We start from the raw sequence: 15,986 nt of genomic DNA, 5'->3' as shown, positions 1-15,986 counted from the left end.
AGATCCGTGGTGCATGAGTACAGCAGCAGCAATGAAACCAACAGAGTGGCGGCGGTCAAGTAACGGAATGCGTTCGAGAGGCAGTAGAGTGATGAAATCAGCTCGTATGTGGGATCCAGATGGTTTTGTTGCATCAGGAGACCGTTGACAAATGGCAAGGGCTTAGGGGGGGGACTTAATGTAGCAGTGGATAGATCATGGCTCATGATGAAAATGATGACACAACATGGTATCATGACATTAATGTAGAGTCAGTTGCAGTGATTATACAGGGTGGTTCAAAAAATGTTTAACACTTCTGAGAATTTGAAAAAATACCACAAGAAATGTGCTTCCGGGCTCTGGAGATCACCTGGAGAAGATTATAGCCGTGCGTTGAGAATGATGGTGAACAATTGGAGACTCTTTGACTTTTTTAAAGCTATTACCATACATTTGTTCTCATGTTACAGTGTATTATCCGTTCCTTTTCCATTAAAACCGAGTCCCAAATAAGTGCTGACAACATTTTGAAGCACTCTGTATTGTTCAGGAATAATGACCGATGCAATTGCCTCATCGGCACAGGGACATATGAATGGCACTGATGCGGTGCTAATGCCATCGAATTCGCGTGATAAATCAAATGCTACCGAATTCCGAAATTTTTTTAGCATCAACACACTCAACAAAATATATCATAACATCATCTGAAAAGTAGGTGCTCAACCAAGACCGAGGTATAAATGAATACAGGACTCATCAATGATCGTTTCTTACAAAGTTCTTCTATATATATCGTGGAATAAAATAAGTAGAATCCACAGCGGAGATGTTGTGATTAAAAAAAACCGATTCGTGTGCAGAAGCTACATGGATTTTTTTTGCGTCGCAAAACTACGAGGCGTTTGCGACAGCCTTCATCCAGCAGTGGATAGATGAAGATGACATTATAGGGGTGTAGTTTACATTGAAATTAAACTATTCCTTACATAGCGAGCAAATTAATAAAAAAAAACCTGAACTTACGATGAATGCAAATACATCCACTCAATATGCACACAGTATGTGGAGTGATGGGAGTTAAGCGTAACTGAGTAGCGGTCAGTACGTATGCACCCGTGTCCAGCGACCGTCTAACAAGGAAAACGACAGCCCCTTCTCACCGAGACAATCTTCCCCAAGTGGATACAAGATATATGCAGTAAGTATGCTGACAGCATGTGCCCGTGACGTATATCCCCTCGCTGACTCGTGCCAAGTGATGTGTGTGTGTGCACCTCAGGTCACGTTGCATCCTGTCACACCCTACTTGGCAGCTAACATTCACAGTCCAGAGTCCACTGATTTGCTGTTGACATATATGGGAATTGTGTGCATTAAGTGTCAATTTATGCGGGTCACATTGAGCGCCGATGCAGAAGGGAAAAAATACATTCCATACCAAGTCACGCTGCCCTGTTATGGATTGCACATTTTGCAATATAGAAATACTGTAGATGCACACACAGGGATTAATTTTAGCCGGAGCTGTACTCCAAAAATATTCCTTGAGAAATGAAGCCCTGTGTATTTATATATCGTAGTCTTCGATTTCAGGTGAAGGTCACAGCAAATTATAGAATTTGTGTAACAACCTACAGTCAGTCCATTTAGGGGAAGGCTGAAATTTGTTAGGTAATTTGACTACAAAAATAAATGTGCACGGGGGGGGGAGGGGCAAAAAACACACACGCGGACGAGGAGAGAATGTGAGTTGACACCCGTGGAGACATCTCACTGCACGAGGGATTTGTGCAGGCACGCTATGTGGAAAGCATTTCACCGTCAATCTTGCCTGAAATTATTTAGAAAGATCCAGACATCGGCCGATTGTGTGGCAAGTTTCGGGGCGATTTGGTTTGCAGAAATGTAAGTGTTTTTTTAAAGCATATGAAGCATTTATCTCGAGCAGATGGACATCATTCTCAGGGCTGGGAATAAGTGGTCTATCAGCTCCAATGTTTAGAGCGCATTATTCACACACATGCGATAGTATAATTTGCACTTTAATAGGGGCTTTATTACAATTTAATATTTTTGGAAGTTTGTATACATTCTTTGCTACATGATTTTTTGCAATGTTCTTCTTAGTGTCTCTCATATGAATCAACTCATTTAAAGTATGCAGTTATACATGCACACATATCCACGTCCCTACCTCCTCAACCACAAGCCTCTTCACCAATAGTGTATGAAATCTAAAGTAGGTTGTCCTCGAGAATTACGTAGCATTTTTATCTTTCAAATGTTTGCAATTGTACATAAAACATTTCTAAAACGTGTCCATAGCTTTGAGTTCTTCAATCATTTACGTTTGATTGTTAGGTCTCTTGGAAAATCTGAGATGGCCAATATGGTCTTCATTTATGCTCATGCTTTTAATTATTCCATTAAAATAAAAAACTAATGCATTACAAACATGTACATTGATTAATAAAATGGACAAAAGTGTAATAGTACACAAAGCAAGTTCGCAATTATGAGACGGAAAGAATAGGAGCACATGGACTAGAGAACATTTGTTCATTCGAGATAACATTTATTATTATTAATAATTATAAGCAGACTTGGGGGCAGGAGCACATCACTAGATTGAATGGACTGTGGTCGAGACTAACAAAGGAGTGGCAAGCCAGATGAAGGAACATGACTGAGGGTGTCCACTGCAGAGATGGAGCAATGGAATCAGTTTGTGTGAAGGTGCCGGATGGATTATTGCCGTGGTTCTTAACCTTTACTGCAGCCTTGCACCCCCCTTTGGTTCTCAATCGGTAATTGTTTTAATGTTAATACATATATAGATTTGATGAAACAAAGTAGTTATATTTTGATTTAAAGCTTTCGTGACTGCAGTGATTCATATTCTTGGTTCTTTCGGTAAAGTCACGTAAAAGAGAAAGAATAAAATAATACAAAATATAATTTTCTTGCTGTTTTTTACAAAACTGATGATGATGATTGCTTGTGTTGCAGTCGAAACGTCGTGAAAATGTTATTATTTAATATTTTTATTATTTTATTGTTTCCCTTCTACGTGACTTTACCAAAAGAACCAAGAATATAAAGTAGTTATACTTACGTGCCCGTGCTCAATTTGTTTTCGATTATTTATCTTCTAAAAAAATCTGGCCACGTCTCGCACCCCCAGACAGGGCATCTCTCACCCCCGGGGGGTGCGTGCACCCCAGGTTAAGAACCACTGATTTAGTGCATCGCGAGACTAAGGGAAGAGAAAGGCTTGGCTGGATGAAGTCCTCTCGATGGCCCTGTGTTGGTAATGGGAGTTGATTGTATGTTTTTGTATGTATGTTTCACTTCTTTCGCACCATGCTAATCGGAGGTGCGGTAGTTTTATGGCACTTCATGCTCTTCCATATATCACTCGGAACTGGCGTAAGCCGTGACCAGGAATCAAACTCTGGTGGGTCGCTGCAAGTTGCCAAAGCACACACGAAGCACATTTAAAAAAATATTATTTTTGTATTACCCATTAATCAACCAAACTATCTACATATTGGGAGAAATGTCCCCCCCCCCCCATCCACACCACGTATTTGCCCTGCATGGTGTTTTTTTCTATCTGCAATTTATGTGGCAAGGTAATTAGTGGTATGACGCATATATAGTCCACAGGAGAAAAAAAACAGGACAAGATCAGGGAAAAACACAGATTCGAGCGCGGCCAAAATTGTCTGGTAATGTAACGAGCAATTCCTAGCATATGGAAAATGTTTGCCAATACTTTTGGTAGGCTAACAGCATCAAACTTGAAGATATGTTATAACCGCTACCAGAAACTCAAATAGGACGACAATCACATATTAATCAACACTGGACAATGTGGTTTTTACCGTTTTACTTTGTGATGCACAAAACCACAAGTTACATAAACAGAAGGCAGTGAGACAAAGGGAACATAAAGTAAAGTAGAAACCAGTACATAAAAGAAACAAGCGACAGACTTACACCTGCAAATAAAACTGGTCCAGACTATATCGTGTGTTAAATAGAAATGGTAGCATTGAGTACGACAAAACTGAGACGGAAAAACAAATGTCGTTGCTATTTGTAAATATTTTTTAAAAAATATAACGAATTACATCCAAGTTAAATGGTAAACAATTTTTGTAAAAAAAAGAAATCACTTTCAAACGATGCTTTATTCCTCTAAACAGTAATCCAACATTACGAGATATCGTGTAAGAAAATTGATGCAACTAGCATTCCCTTTTTGACGGCCTTTACCATGTTTAAAGTTGTGCTTTGAAATTTTCATAAACGAAACGATAAGAGGGAACATGACACATTTGGCCACCTGATAAGGCCTTGACTCGCTCGACCTCTTGGGTATAAACCATTCCACTCGTATTACACTTTTCTCAGAAAATATCACGACACTCATTTATACCAAGTGCAAAATTTTACGTTCGGGCTTTTTTTACCTTTGCTATGGAGCAACTCCATTAATATATCCTAATCCAAGGTCAAAGAAGAGTGGAGGAAATGGGCAAAGGTAACAGACGCAAAGCTGAAATTCCGAGGTGACACGGTACACCGAGTGTGGCGATCGACTCTTGTTCGTTTGTGGACTCGATGTCGGTAAAACAACAAGTGCAAAAAATTGTGTCCATCCACGCTTCAAATTGTGTCAAATGGCTGGCACGGTTAAAGCACCAAAATACAGATTTCAATTCTTATTTCAGTTGGCGGACCAACAAATATTTAGAAGCGTAACTAATTCGCAGCCATCATAGTGCACCGAGTGTGAGGCGGCGATGCTTTAACGCTCTCAGAAATGTGCGACATTAAGGTAACAGCATAAAAAGAGATTAATGCGGGTTAAAACGATGGATCTTCTCAAGCTAGATCTGCGGCATTTCAATACAAGTCATTTTGCATAATAATACTGGATGTGTGTTTACCCTGCAACAGTCCATACACTATTTTAAAGGTTTCTCATTTGTTCTGCATCTTCATAATAACAATGTGCCATTGTGTGCCCTATATGCCTGATAACTGTACGCATTTCTCAACCTAATTATGCATTTGAAATAAATAAAATGTCCAGTACAGGCAGGATTGTACACAAATCATCGTGCCAGTAACCCATGAATAAACACATTTGTATGAAACTGTTATTTTCATGCCAGAATAAATGTTCGTCACTTGTAGCCTGACTGCTACACGCGGGATTTCTGCAATGCACTCGTTTATCCATTTACAAGTGGTGCGCTGCCGCTGTATTGTACTCTCCCGTAAATAAAGAGCACGTTGAAGTGGTGTGTGACGTAAGCGTACTGCTGCGTACCCTTACAGGAGAAGCAATGAAATAAAGCTATTATCATCAGTACCAAAATAAACAGTCTCCAGGCAACTCTGCAACCAAACCGAGTCTGGCCAGGCTGACAAGACAGAGGAATTGTCTGCCAATGCATCAAGAATACATTTGTAACATGTGACCCAAATCCCTTCGTCACGACCAATCAGCAACCGGCGCTGTCGTATTTTGCGTAGAAGAAACATCCGAGGTTGGCCGTTACGTCATTAGTTTGGAAAATATATGCATAATGATCGGGACCATTTATAAAACACGAGCTTGACGGCAGAAAAAGGGAGTCACAGCAAAGAGTGACCCGAGCCAACGATTGACACCATCCACAGTGGCGACCCTGGAAGTTCAGATGAAAAGGTGGCAATGCTTTTCCACAATGCCCTGCAGCATTGCCTCCTGTCATGCTTTGAAGCGGTTCTTCGAGCAGAAGGGCAGGAATAAGTGTCATGTAACCATTGGACATTGTGGAGCCTGAAGTTCTAGTTCAGATAGATCCACCATTAAAAGCTGCAAGCATTCAGCACTGCCAGGAGAGTTCTGTCTGTGAAAGCAGGCAGGTGCCAAATTGACAGCGCACACATCGGGCTGCATGGCCAATGTACCCTTCACAGTCCACAGACATTAGGCCAAATGCACATCGCTGCCGTACAACGTCCGAGTCGTCTGACAGGGAGCAAGAAGGGCTGTGCTCTCGACTCACACAGAGGGCCACTGCCCCTCCCAGGTGCTCTGTGCAAGATGCTCGACACATGACCCAGTGGCGCGGTGACCACTAGTCGTCGTACGCAGACGTGGGGCAGTAGTTGGCAACCACCTTGGGGTGAAAACAAAGTTCGTTTCAATGACAAACGTAATGCATTAATGTGCACGTTTTCAAATACATTTTTTACACAACAGATTTACAAGTTGAATGTGTTTATTTAGTTTTGCAAAATTAACAACAGGGCTCTTTAAACATACCATGTGATTTCAGCATAAACAAATTCTGGCCGGGTTTTGCCACCATTAAACAAGTTTGCAACTCATGCTTGCAAATGCATTCATCGCCGAGTTTTCCATCAACAGGCGTACAGTCCAACGTGGCATATCCGACTCGATGAGGACTGAAGTTTAGGTGGATGTGAAAATGTCGAATTTGTGAACAGCTAGAGAAAATGACAGTTACACCACGCACAAATACCACAATTTGGCACGGGCGGTTTATTGGTCGGAACGGATATGCGACGGTCGGATATACGACGTCGTATCGTGAAACACCCATATGTAGGGGTGGGGAGATTAATGCAATGAGGGGGTGGGAACTTACCCTGGCTTGCAAAAGCGGAGTTTTGACAGCTCCGGGGAGGACCCTGCTACCGGGGACATCGCCGGCTGGGCCGCGTCCCCCGGACTTGTCGCGCCTCGTAGCCGTGTCGAGGCAGCGCCCGAGGGGGGACTGCTCCCGCCGCTGCTCCACCTGCCGGGCTCTCGAAGGCCGCTCCGACGGCCCCTCCAGCACCCGGCCCGGGGAGCGCTCCCTGTGGCCGTCCCTGCTCCACTGGCCGCTCTCTCCTTCATCCCTCTGCGCGACGACGTACACACGACGACGTGCAGTCCTCTCTCTCTTTCATACCACTCGTCTCGGTACACGTACGAGGCGGTACACGTTTATAGACAACCCCAGCTAAGGCAATATGGTATCTGGATGATACCAGATATGCTATTTTTTTCCGCACCTCCGATTAGCATGGTTGGCTAAGTATGGTCCGAAAGAAGTTCAACATACGTTAGTTTTATACAATATTAGAAGAAAGTTTTGCTGGCTGGCTGCCTGGCTGGCACAGTGGTGGTGATGTCAGCGCGCACATCTGCACGATGGTGTCATGCGCATCCCAGAGCGGTTGAGCGGGGTTCGTGCGTCGCTCTGACGTCACACACCTCCCTCCACACCCACCCTCCACCCCGACCGTGGATCCCGCGCAAATGCGCGGGGCAGTGCTAATTGGATTTAAAAAAATAATATTTATTCTAGATTTTTAGCGACAATTTTTCAACTTTTTGAGAGATTTTCGAATGAGTTATATTGTAAGGCATCTACGTGTCTGCATGTGAATAGAAGTGACGGCACCTAATACCCGATTGACACTTTTTGGGGGGGAAAAGTGTACTTGTGACATCATATTGGTGACCTTACGGATTGAGAATCAACCCAAGACAGAAAAAAAACAAGATTTGCCCGATTTTGGTATCATATTAATCCAAAAATCAACGAGCACATCGCTATAATCGAGATAAATAATGGAGAAAACAACACTCTAATTCACTGCCTGTCTCCCACCAATCTCTCTTTAAACACTCTCCTGAGACACTTCGTTCAGCATTGCTGGTTATATGTTGGACAAGGTGTGGAGAAGAAAATAAGAGGGGTCATTACAATTAAACTGGGTTTATCTTATAATGGGCCATTCTGTATATTGCATAAGTAACAAAACGATACATTCTTCAATTACACTACCTGACACGTCATCTATTGTTAAAAAAAATTTCCCCTCCAATTACGGCAGTTTTGTTGAATAACGTGATCTTTTGTTATCAGTGCTGGTGCAACCCATTGGCAGCAAAATGTAAAAAATGAACAAAAATTCCGCGCAATCTGCACAAGCGGTGTTGTCCGTGTACGCATTGGTGCATTTGCACGTTTGCATGGGTGCACTTGCACATCACGTGCGCGCACGAGCGGCTATGCATAAATGGCTCACCTCTCTGCGGAAGTCTCTCTGCGCAGGGCCTGATCGATCCGACGAGCTGCTGTCCCCCAGCGAGCGGGCGGGCGATGCGGCGCGCCGCTTGGCCATGTACTCCGTGTAGGACGGGGGACCCCGCTTGTTTGGGCTGCTTCTCAACGCAGAAACGCAACGCGGCGATCACCGCCGCGATGGGGAAAACTGCGGAAGAGCCGCTGAAAACGAATCGACTCGCGTTCGCACGGCTGTGGCCCGCGTGTCAAAAAATATTGCAACGCAAATTTTTTTTTTTATCGTTTCCGAAAATTTACATGATAGCGTACGCATTTTAAAAACATGGTGAGATGAAATCCCAAATCCTCACAGAACTCTTAAGACCATAATACTCTCGGGCAATTTGATGGCAATCGTTCCTAACAGTCTTCACCGGAAATAGTTGTGGCTGTGTTTTCTAATGTTTTATGGACAGAACTGCATGATTCTGTGCCATTGCAAGACAGGTCGCAAACGCAAAATCTGAGTAAATGCAGTGCAAAAGGTAGCGAATGCCGGCGACGACTGCCATACAATTTTCCTGCTGTATCATCACATTTAGGGAAGGGTTGGCGCAGTGCAGGTACAGTGCAGGAGCAGTACCTGGCGTTGCGAGCAGCGGAGGGATACGGAGCACCTCTGTCCGGCTCTTCGCGTACAAGGTTGCCCTTGCAGCAGATGATGCGTAGCTTGTTCTGGTAGGAAGAAGCCAGGTAGACTGCACCCCCCGAGATTGCTGGCCCCAGGTACCGTGGGCTTGGGATGTTTAAGAAAGCTCGCATGGGCTGGCTGTGGGCAACACACCCAAGGTGTTAATCGCACATTGGTCAACAGTGATTCTTCTCAACTGCACGTGGCATTGACAGAAGAAGCATCTTATGTTCTAGTCTCCGTATGTATGTATATATGTATGATGAAGTTCTTTCACACCATACGTAGCCAACCACGCTAAATGGAGGTGCGGGGAAGGACAGCTAAACAAAAAAAACTTCTAGCGTGAGCAGTGGCAGAGTGGTTAATGCACTGCGTTATGAACCCAGCTGCCTGAATTTGATTTCCCAGCCAGGGCTAACATGAGAGAGAGCGAGCGAGTGAGCTCTCAACCGGTCATGTGCAGCCCTCCCCCCGCCTACACGAACCCACGCAGACCACCATTGTGAAGTGTGGTCCAACTCTCATTATCAATGACATGTGGGGCCTTCATCTTAGCAGTGGATGAACTAAGGACTGTACTCCTTAGACATGACTCCGAGATGAGACACGCAACCTTTGAAAATTGATTCGAATGCTCATAATAAAAGTATCGAATTGTGTCATCGAGAAGCCATTATTTTAGTTTCATATATGTTATAATTGGCTTAGGTGACGACAGTAGCCACTAGGGCACTAGGGGTGCCTATATTCGCCACAATGTAATAAAAAGATAATGTTCTGAGGTGGCAAAGTGGCTGCCAGTGTGCCGAGCTGGCACGGCTTAGATCCTGGCAAGTTCCCCACAATTAAAACTGGATTTTCAAGTGTTAATTTAGTTTCACACTTAATTTGCCTACATTTCATGTTTGCAAATCATGCTGATATGGTTTGTCAAACTATATCAGAGCTTGTGGAAAGGATGATACGGCCACATGATAGATTTTTTCCTGCTTGGACAATTCTCTGGCACACGGGATGCAGGGCTCTGTGAGATTTTCGAATGGATTCTTTGTTTTCATGGCACGATACCGAGAGAAAAACTGTCATTTGGCAAAACATATATTTTTTAAAGAATGCATTCTTGAAACAAGATCTTGATCACGCGACCAAACCATGATCATACAGAATATGACGACACTACATGTTCTTGGCATGTACTTGCATTTTGTATATATGTTGAACTTTTGCACCGTACGTAGCCAACCTTGCTAATTGTAGGTGCCTATCGGCACAGGATTTTATTGAACAAATCGGCAGAGGAATTGCTTTGTCTATTTTTTATAGCAACCTGGAGTGGATATATATATATATATGTACACAAAAGGCACTGCAGTTATTCGTTTTCAAGCGTACAATGGCCATGTCTTTCACTTGACAGGCCCATGCTGTGTCCTGGCCATTATTTATGCCTCGCAAGAAGTGTTCTATCGACATCCACAGCCACTTTAACAGTTTACAAAAAAAAATATATATATTTTTTTTAAATGTCTGCATTTAAAGAAATCGAACATTTCTTTATATAAAACACAATGCTCACGTACTTTTGTTCATTGCTACCACCAATCGGGCAAAGCACTTCCACCTCTTCTTAAACGTCTGGCCAAGGTGAATGAGTAGACCAAAATACCTTCTAATAGAGGCTCTCTACTGCTCCATCTAGTGGAGTCCTTTCTGCCAGCAGTCGCGTGAGCAACAGATTGAGAGCTGGACTTTCATACTGATCTGTACCCCCAATGCATCCCATTGGTATTATCCCCGGAAGAGCTAAGGAGACATACGCGACAGCAAATCCTTACCTGGCTGAATTCTTCCCATTGTTGTGGACAATCTCAATCACCTCCAGGGAGTTGAAGTGGGTCACAAACAAGTAAGGCTCTCTGTATGCTAGGGTTGGTAAGGGGGGGGGGAAATACATTGAAAATTATACTCGGCAGGCAACAGTTAAAAATCTAAAAGTAAAATTATTTTTGATCCCCTAACAGGAAAGGACGAGCATATTTACCATAATTTCCGGATTATAAGATGCATGTTTGTCCCCTGTATTTCAAAGCAAACGCTAATCTGGTAGCCGTGTGTAGGTGTGCGCGAGACAAGATTTACATAACTTCATTGGGCACCACAGTGGCGAGATATTAACTCCCTCGCCCAATATGTAGGAGGTCATGCGTTCGATCCCGTCCGTGACGCCGGTTGTATATTTGGAGTTTGCATGTTCTCTCCGTGATCGCGTGGATTTTTCTCCGTTTTTTTCCCTCCACATTTAAAATCAACGTGCGTTTAGAGTATTTGGCTGCTATAAATTATCACGTGATAAGCCGCTTCGTTGAGCTATCATTCGTGGCCAGGTCGCTTCTGAAAACAAGCTACATAGCTCAGTGGGCCTTACCTGGTAAAATAAAAATAGTTAAGTTAATAGTTTTAGCTTGATACCGAGCACACGCTTGGGGTGTGCTTCTTAAGTTTCGGGCGTGTCCTATATTCCAGAGAATACGGTATTGGGTAGTAAAACAGTTGACAACGTGGATAAATGGGCACATTCATCAATGCCAGCATAACAAGAGGAGTCTTACCAAAGGCCAAAGGCAGGCGGCTCCACTTGAGGTCCTCTGTCCTGCTGCGTCGCCCGTACGTGTCAACAAACACCCCAAATTCTGTCCGGCAGAAGAAGAAAAAACAGTCAAACGAATACACGCAGGGCAGCTCTGAAAACAAGTCAGGTGCACACTACCCTTTTATTCCACTGGTCAAATGTTCTTATGACAGCAAGGTGACCGTTGTCATCATCTTTTTGAAATGTACACGCTGTCACAATAGGCTTAAATGGGCATAGAAATAGTCAAGGTTAGTGGCAGGATGTGGTGGTGGACAGTCTTGTACAGGCGAACATGCTAATTCTCATCATAAGACGAGAGTCCCAAGGGCGGCGGGTGAGTAGGTCAGATTTTAAATTGAGCCGTGTGTATACATATAAAAAAGTGCCTTCCACGTTGCCCAACCCTACCCTCCATGAGTTCTGTGCCTACTTAAGCCCATCAGCATCATGAGGTATTCCTGGCTCTGCGATCTTGCATTTACTTGCAAATTCCATCTAAAGCCCTGACCACTCCAAGCATATAAAACCTTTGGCTGCAGGAGCTCTCTCGCTCTATTTCTTCCTGCCTCAGCAGTCCGCCTGCTGTATTTGTTCACCTGAGCACGATTGCTTGTGTTGCGATCGAAACGTCATGATTTTTTCATCATTTTATTATTTTTCTACCTACGTGACTTTACCGAAAGAACCAAAGAATAGCATGAGGAAGTTCAACAATGGTGATTCTACGTGACCTGTGCGCTGCTGTAGTCAAAACGATTCAAGCGTTAAATAAAATTCCGTACGCGAGTCACTCGTTCAAACGGCAATCGAATCGGAATGCCCACTGTGGTCAGGTGTGTCGATTTTACCGTGGAAGCAAAGCAGGTACTCATCCCTGTTGGCAGCACCTGACACAGGTGTGATAGCAACAGGGAAACTGAGGTACGAGGAGGCGTACACAGCCGAAGACAGCGATGGGTCGTTCTTGTCCAGGAACTCTGCAGAAAGCAATGAAAGTTGTAGGACAACAGCAGTACGCAAAAAATATTTGGTGGTGAAGGAGAAGTTTCAGCCACTACTTTCAACGACTATTTTTTTTATTCCTCAGGACTTATTCTCAAAACTTTGGTGAAAGTTGTGTTGATGAACAATCGTTGGTCTACGTCAGTTACCTTTCCTGTTACCCACTCTGGTAGCAACAATTAGATTTGTCCACGTTTGGAAACTTTACACAGAAAATGGTGCAACCCCTTGAATGGCAGCAACGATTGCCCTGAACCCATCCTCGTGCATAGACGGGTTTTAAGCAGAACGGCAATGCTCCAGTCAGAGACCTATCAGAGTGCAGAGATGTACCGGTGTTTAATCACATGATCTCTCCTGCATGTGCAACGGGCCTCACCTTCGAGCGTGTACTGTTTCAGCTCGAGCTCGTAGAACTTGTTGGTGCCAAAGATGATGCTGTAGTTGGTGTAGTGAATGCAGCTACATGGCTCACTGGTCTCCACCTCCTGCCCAACCAAAGCAACCAACAAAATCGTTCGCAAAAAGCAAACATTTCTACTGCGGTAGCTGTAACATTAACACTGCCAAGCACGCGCTCATTCACATTCATGCATGGTTACAAAAGGATGCCCTCTCTAAGCCGACTCGCGTAAAGTATTGTTTTTTTGGTTACAAACGATGCACTCTTCCTGAGACTACATTGTTTGAATGGTTGTTTCCAAGGTGATATAAGGGACTTGTCAATACCAAGCAGCAGCAGCAGTGCTGATATATGAATTATATTCGAACCCACCTATTATTTTGCAATCGTAAAAAAAAACTGCAAGCAAAAATAGCATAAAAAAGAAAACAACCTTTTTGTAACACGGCGTCGGCGTGGTTAAAGAGCTAAACTTAACAAAAATGCAATACATTCAACAATAACACAGTCCTAAATAGGAAACATATCAGGCTAATGCCCAAACATTATTTAAAAAAGGGCAGAGAACTCGTTGAGACGTTTTAGGCAATGGCCCCTTCTTCAGAGCAGAGCAGAGAGAGCTTCAGCTACGCTATGAAAAGGGACAACTGGCCCGGACCATTGACGATGAAATTATTCTCTATTTTTTTTTGGGCAGCGTCACAGACAGATGCGTTTAAAAGAAAATTGGTCAACGCCTGGCACGTCGCACCACAGGGTGAACCAGCGGGCGATTGAACTGACCTTGCGCAGACAGAATCGACCGAGGCCACTGTTGTAGCGCAGCACTGCTACGTGCGTGGGCATCGCCGCGCAAATGCAGGAGGAACCCTCCACCTGGTGGACGGAAAACAGAACGAGTTACATTCACGGGATGTCTTGGGTATGAAATTTATTGTGGAAATTACTTCAGGTCCAAGATGCTACAAGGCAGAAAAATAACGCACATTAAGAGCATCGTGCACTCGTACAGATTTTACAATTGAATTAATTACCGGCATTGATTACTACAATTCTTAATTTCACACCAGAGCGGAAAGTTGAATCGAATCAATTAATATCAATGATTAAGCTCAAGATACAATCACTGAATTGCTGGTGTAAGAATCAATGTTTTTTTTCACTGGCTTACATTGTACGTAAGACAGTTACTCACTGAATGGGGGTAAGAATAAACGTCATGGAATCTTGAATGAAATCATGACCCCGAATGTTGACAATTTATTGAATCGCTGGACAGATAAAATAATCCCACCACAAATGGAAATACTTTGGCAAACAGCAAGGTCTAATTTCTTGAACACATGTTACAAACACACAATGGCAGAATACATCAATATAAAAATAATCTGCACCTCTGTGTTTGTGGTTTGAGCAGCGTTGCTAGATGCACTTTGCATGAATGATGCGACATAAAAACATGGAGCACCATTGTTATTACCAACACTCACCGTGCCCACGGCAAAAAGATGGCAGCCGTTGACGCTGTCAAACATGCTGGGCCGCACCTCAGGCTGAGCGGGCAGGTGGGACTGTGCCAGTGATTGCTTCACCTTCTTAATGTCCAGCACGCACAGGGTACGATCCTCGCCTGCTCACGATAAGAATTCACAATGATTATTCCGTACATATGGTATTCTAGCTACTCTGAAGGCACCATGTTGCAAAGATGAACTTTGCCAGAAAGGGGGGGGGCACCGTTTTTGTGCGATTTTTGGGGTAATTTTTTCAAATTTGGTCCGTGACGCCAACACACGTGGGCCTACATTTTTTTTTACATCACGGGATCTTTTAACGTCCACTGTTAGGCAGACGGCGGCGTGCATTTCACCGGTTGACGCGCCCACAGTATTAACCAGGGTGGCAGTTGTGTTCGAACGTCGCCGCTACGACACCCACACGTCAAGCACAACGCCTTCGACTACTCTACCACCGCAATCCTTGCAAACAACGGCCAATCTCCAATTTTGTATCGCTGGGGAAAAGAAGAAAAAACGTATTCAACCCTTACAATTTTCAATTATTCTCTACTTTGAGACTTACGAGTGGGATGTATTGTGCGTTCGTCGCAAGGGAAGAAATATATGTTAAAGAAAAATGTGTGAGCAGAGAGACCTAATTCATACCGGCAATCATCACGAGTTGATCCAGCTCTTTGACAACGTGAATTTGAAACACACTTCCCACGCCGGGAACATGCGTGAGCGCGCTCTTGGCCACGTTCAATGCGTACAAGCCCTCCTCAGCTCCAACGAGCACAATCTGCAGGACGGCAATGTTGAAGACGCCGACAAGTATTAGCGAAACTCAGCGATTCCAGCCACTAAATTAACACCTTCATCCGTTACATACTTTTGAAATGGATCATACTACAAATATTCTGTGACTGCCCTCGGCATCACTCGTCACATTGTTAATTTAAGGCAGACATACCTTGTTAATAAATATGACTGACAGCCCTTGGTCAATCACTTGTTAAGTGAAGGCCACCCCATGCCGTGTCAGTGATGGGAATTAATTGACCAGACTTCACCATGCTGGTCAGTGCGTGTTGGTGAAGGGGCACTGGTTCAGTTACCATTTTCCACCAACGTTAAGTGTGGCTGCGAATCAGACTCAGGTTGCTGGTGTCTTAGTGCAGTGCATGAACCACTGCGCCCGCTGCTGCGCCAGAACATACATCAAAAGTCTTTCATGTTACATGATTCAGAGTTCAGACAAGTTCATACAATGTGTGTTCCAGTAAACAGGATGGGCTAAACATAAGTGACGCGAGATTAATTCAATCAATGTTTAATACTAATCAGAAAAGAACGTACCAATCGAGTCTTTAGGCTTCGGCTAACACAGGTTCTTTAACGAGATCTGTCTGTGAGACGTCGATTCGTGTCGAGCAGCCACTGTACTCATTGGTTACCTGATCGGTAAGGGGCAGAGAACAATTGATGTCCAATCGGTCATCTCCTTCAAGCTTCAGTAAAGAATTGCCCAATAGTTTCTGTAACAAGAAATTATTCCCACAATTAAACACAAATGAACATTTGTACGTTTGCATTCCAATTTATCTTCGGACATCTTATTATAGTTCATAATGTCTCCCCTTTCTTCAACCATTGCACTGGATTCCAACATCATCATTATCCATGA

The 15,986-nt window shown here is 43.7% G+C and overlaps 1 protein-coding gene across 1 annotated transcript in view; it reads right to left on the bottom strand.

Annotated features, from left to right (window-relative positions):
• Positions 1-3,862: 3,862 nt before the first annotated feature.
• Positions 3,863-15,986, bottom strand: part of CIT (citron rho-interacting serine/threonine kinase) — a 55,209-nt gene continuing 43,085 nt past the window's right edge. Inside the window, exons 39-50 of the mRNA XM_078595354.1 lie at positions 15,757-15,837; positions 14,966-15,101; positions 14,291-14,430; positions 13,584-13,676; positions 12,777-12,885; positions 12,244-12,372; positions 11,373-11,453; positions 10,599-10,686; positions 8,713-8,898; positions 8,092-8,227; positions 6,660-6,914; positions 3,863-6,167 (exon numbers count right to left, since the gene is read on the bottom strand). Of these exons, the coding sequence (XP_078451480.1) occupies positions 6,126-6,167; positions 6,660-6,914; positions 8,092-8,227; positions 8,713-8,898; positions 10,599-10,686; positions 11,373-11,453; positions 12,244-12,372; positions 12,777-12,885; positions 13,584-13,676; positions 14,291-14,430; positions 14,966-15,101; positions 15,757-15,837 (1,476 nt within the window). The 3' untranslated portion in view covers positions 3,863-6,125. The remainder of the gene's footprint in view (positions 6,168-6,659; positions 6,915-8,091; positions 8,228-8,712; positions 8,899-10,598; positions 10,687-11,372; positions 11,454-12,243; positions 12,373-12,776; positions 12,886-13,583; positions 13,677-14,290; positions 14,431-14,965; positions 15,102-15,756; positions 15,838-15,986) is intronic.

The sequence above is a fragment of the Lampetra planeri genome, chromosome 6, assembly GCF_965212315.1.
Source record: "Lampetra planeri chromosome 6, kcLamPlan1.2.h2, whole genome shotgun sequence".
NCBI lineage: Eukaryota > Metazoa > Chordata > Hyperoartia > Petromyzontiformes > Petromyzontidae > Lampetra > Lampetra planeri.
The sequence above is the reverse complement of the archived record's forward strand: the minus strand, read 5'-3'. Positions and strand labels throughout refer to the sequence as shown.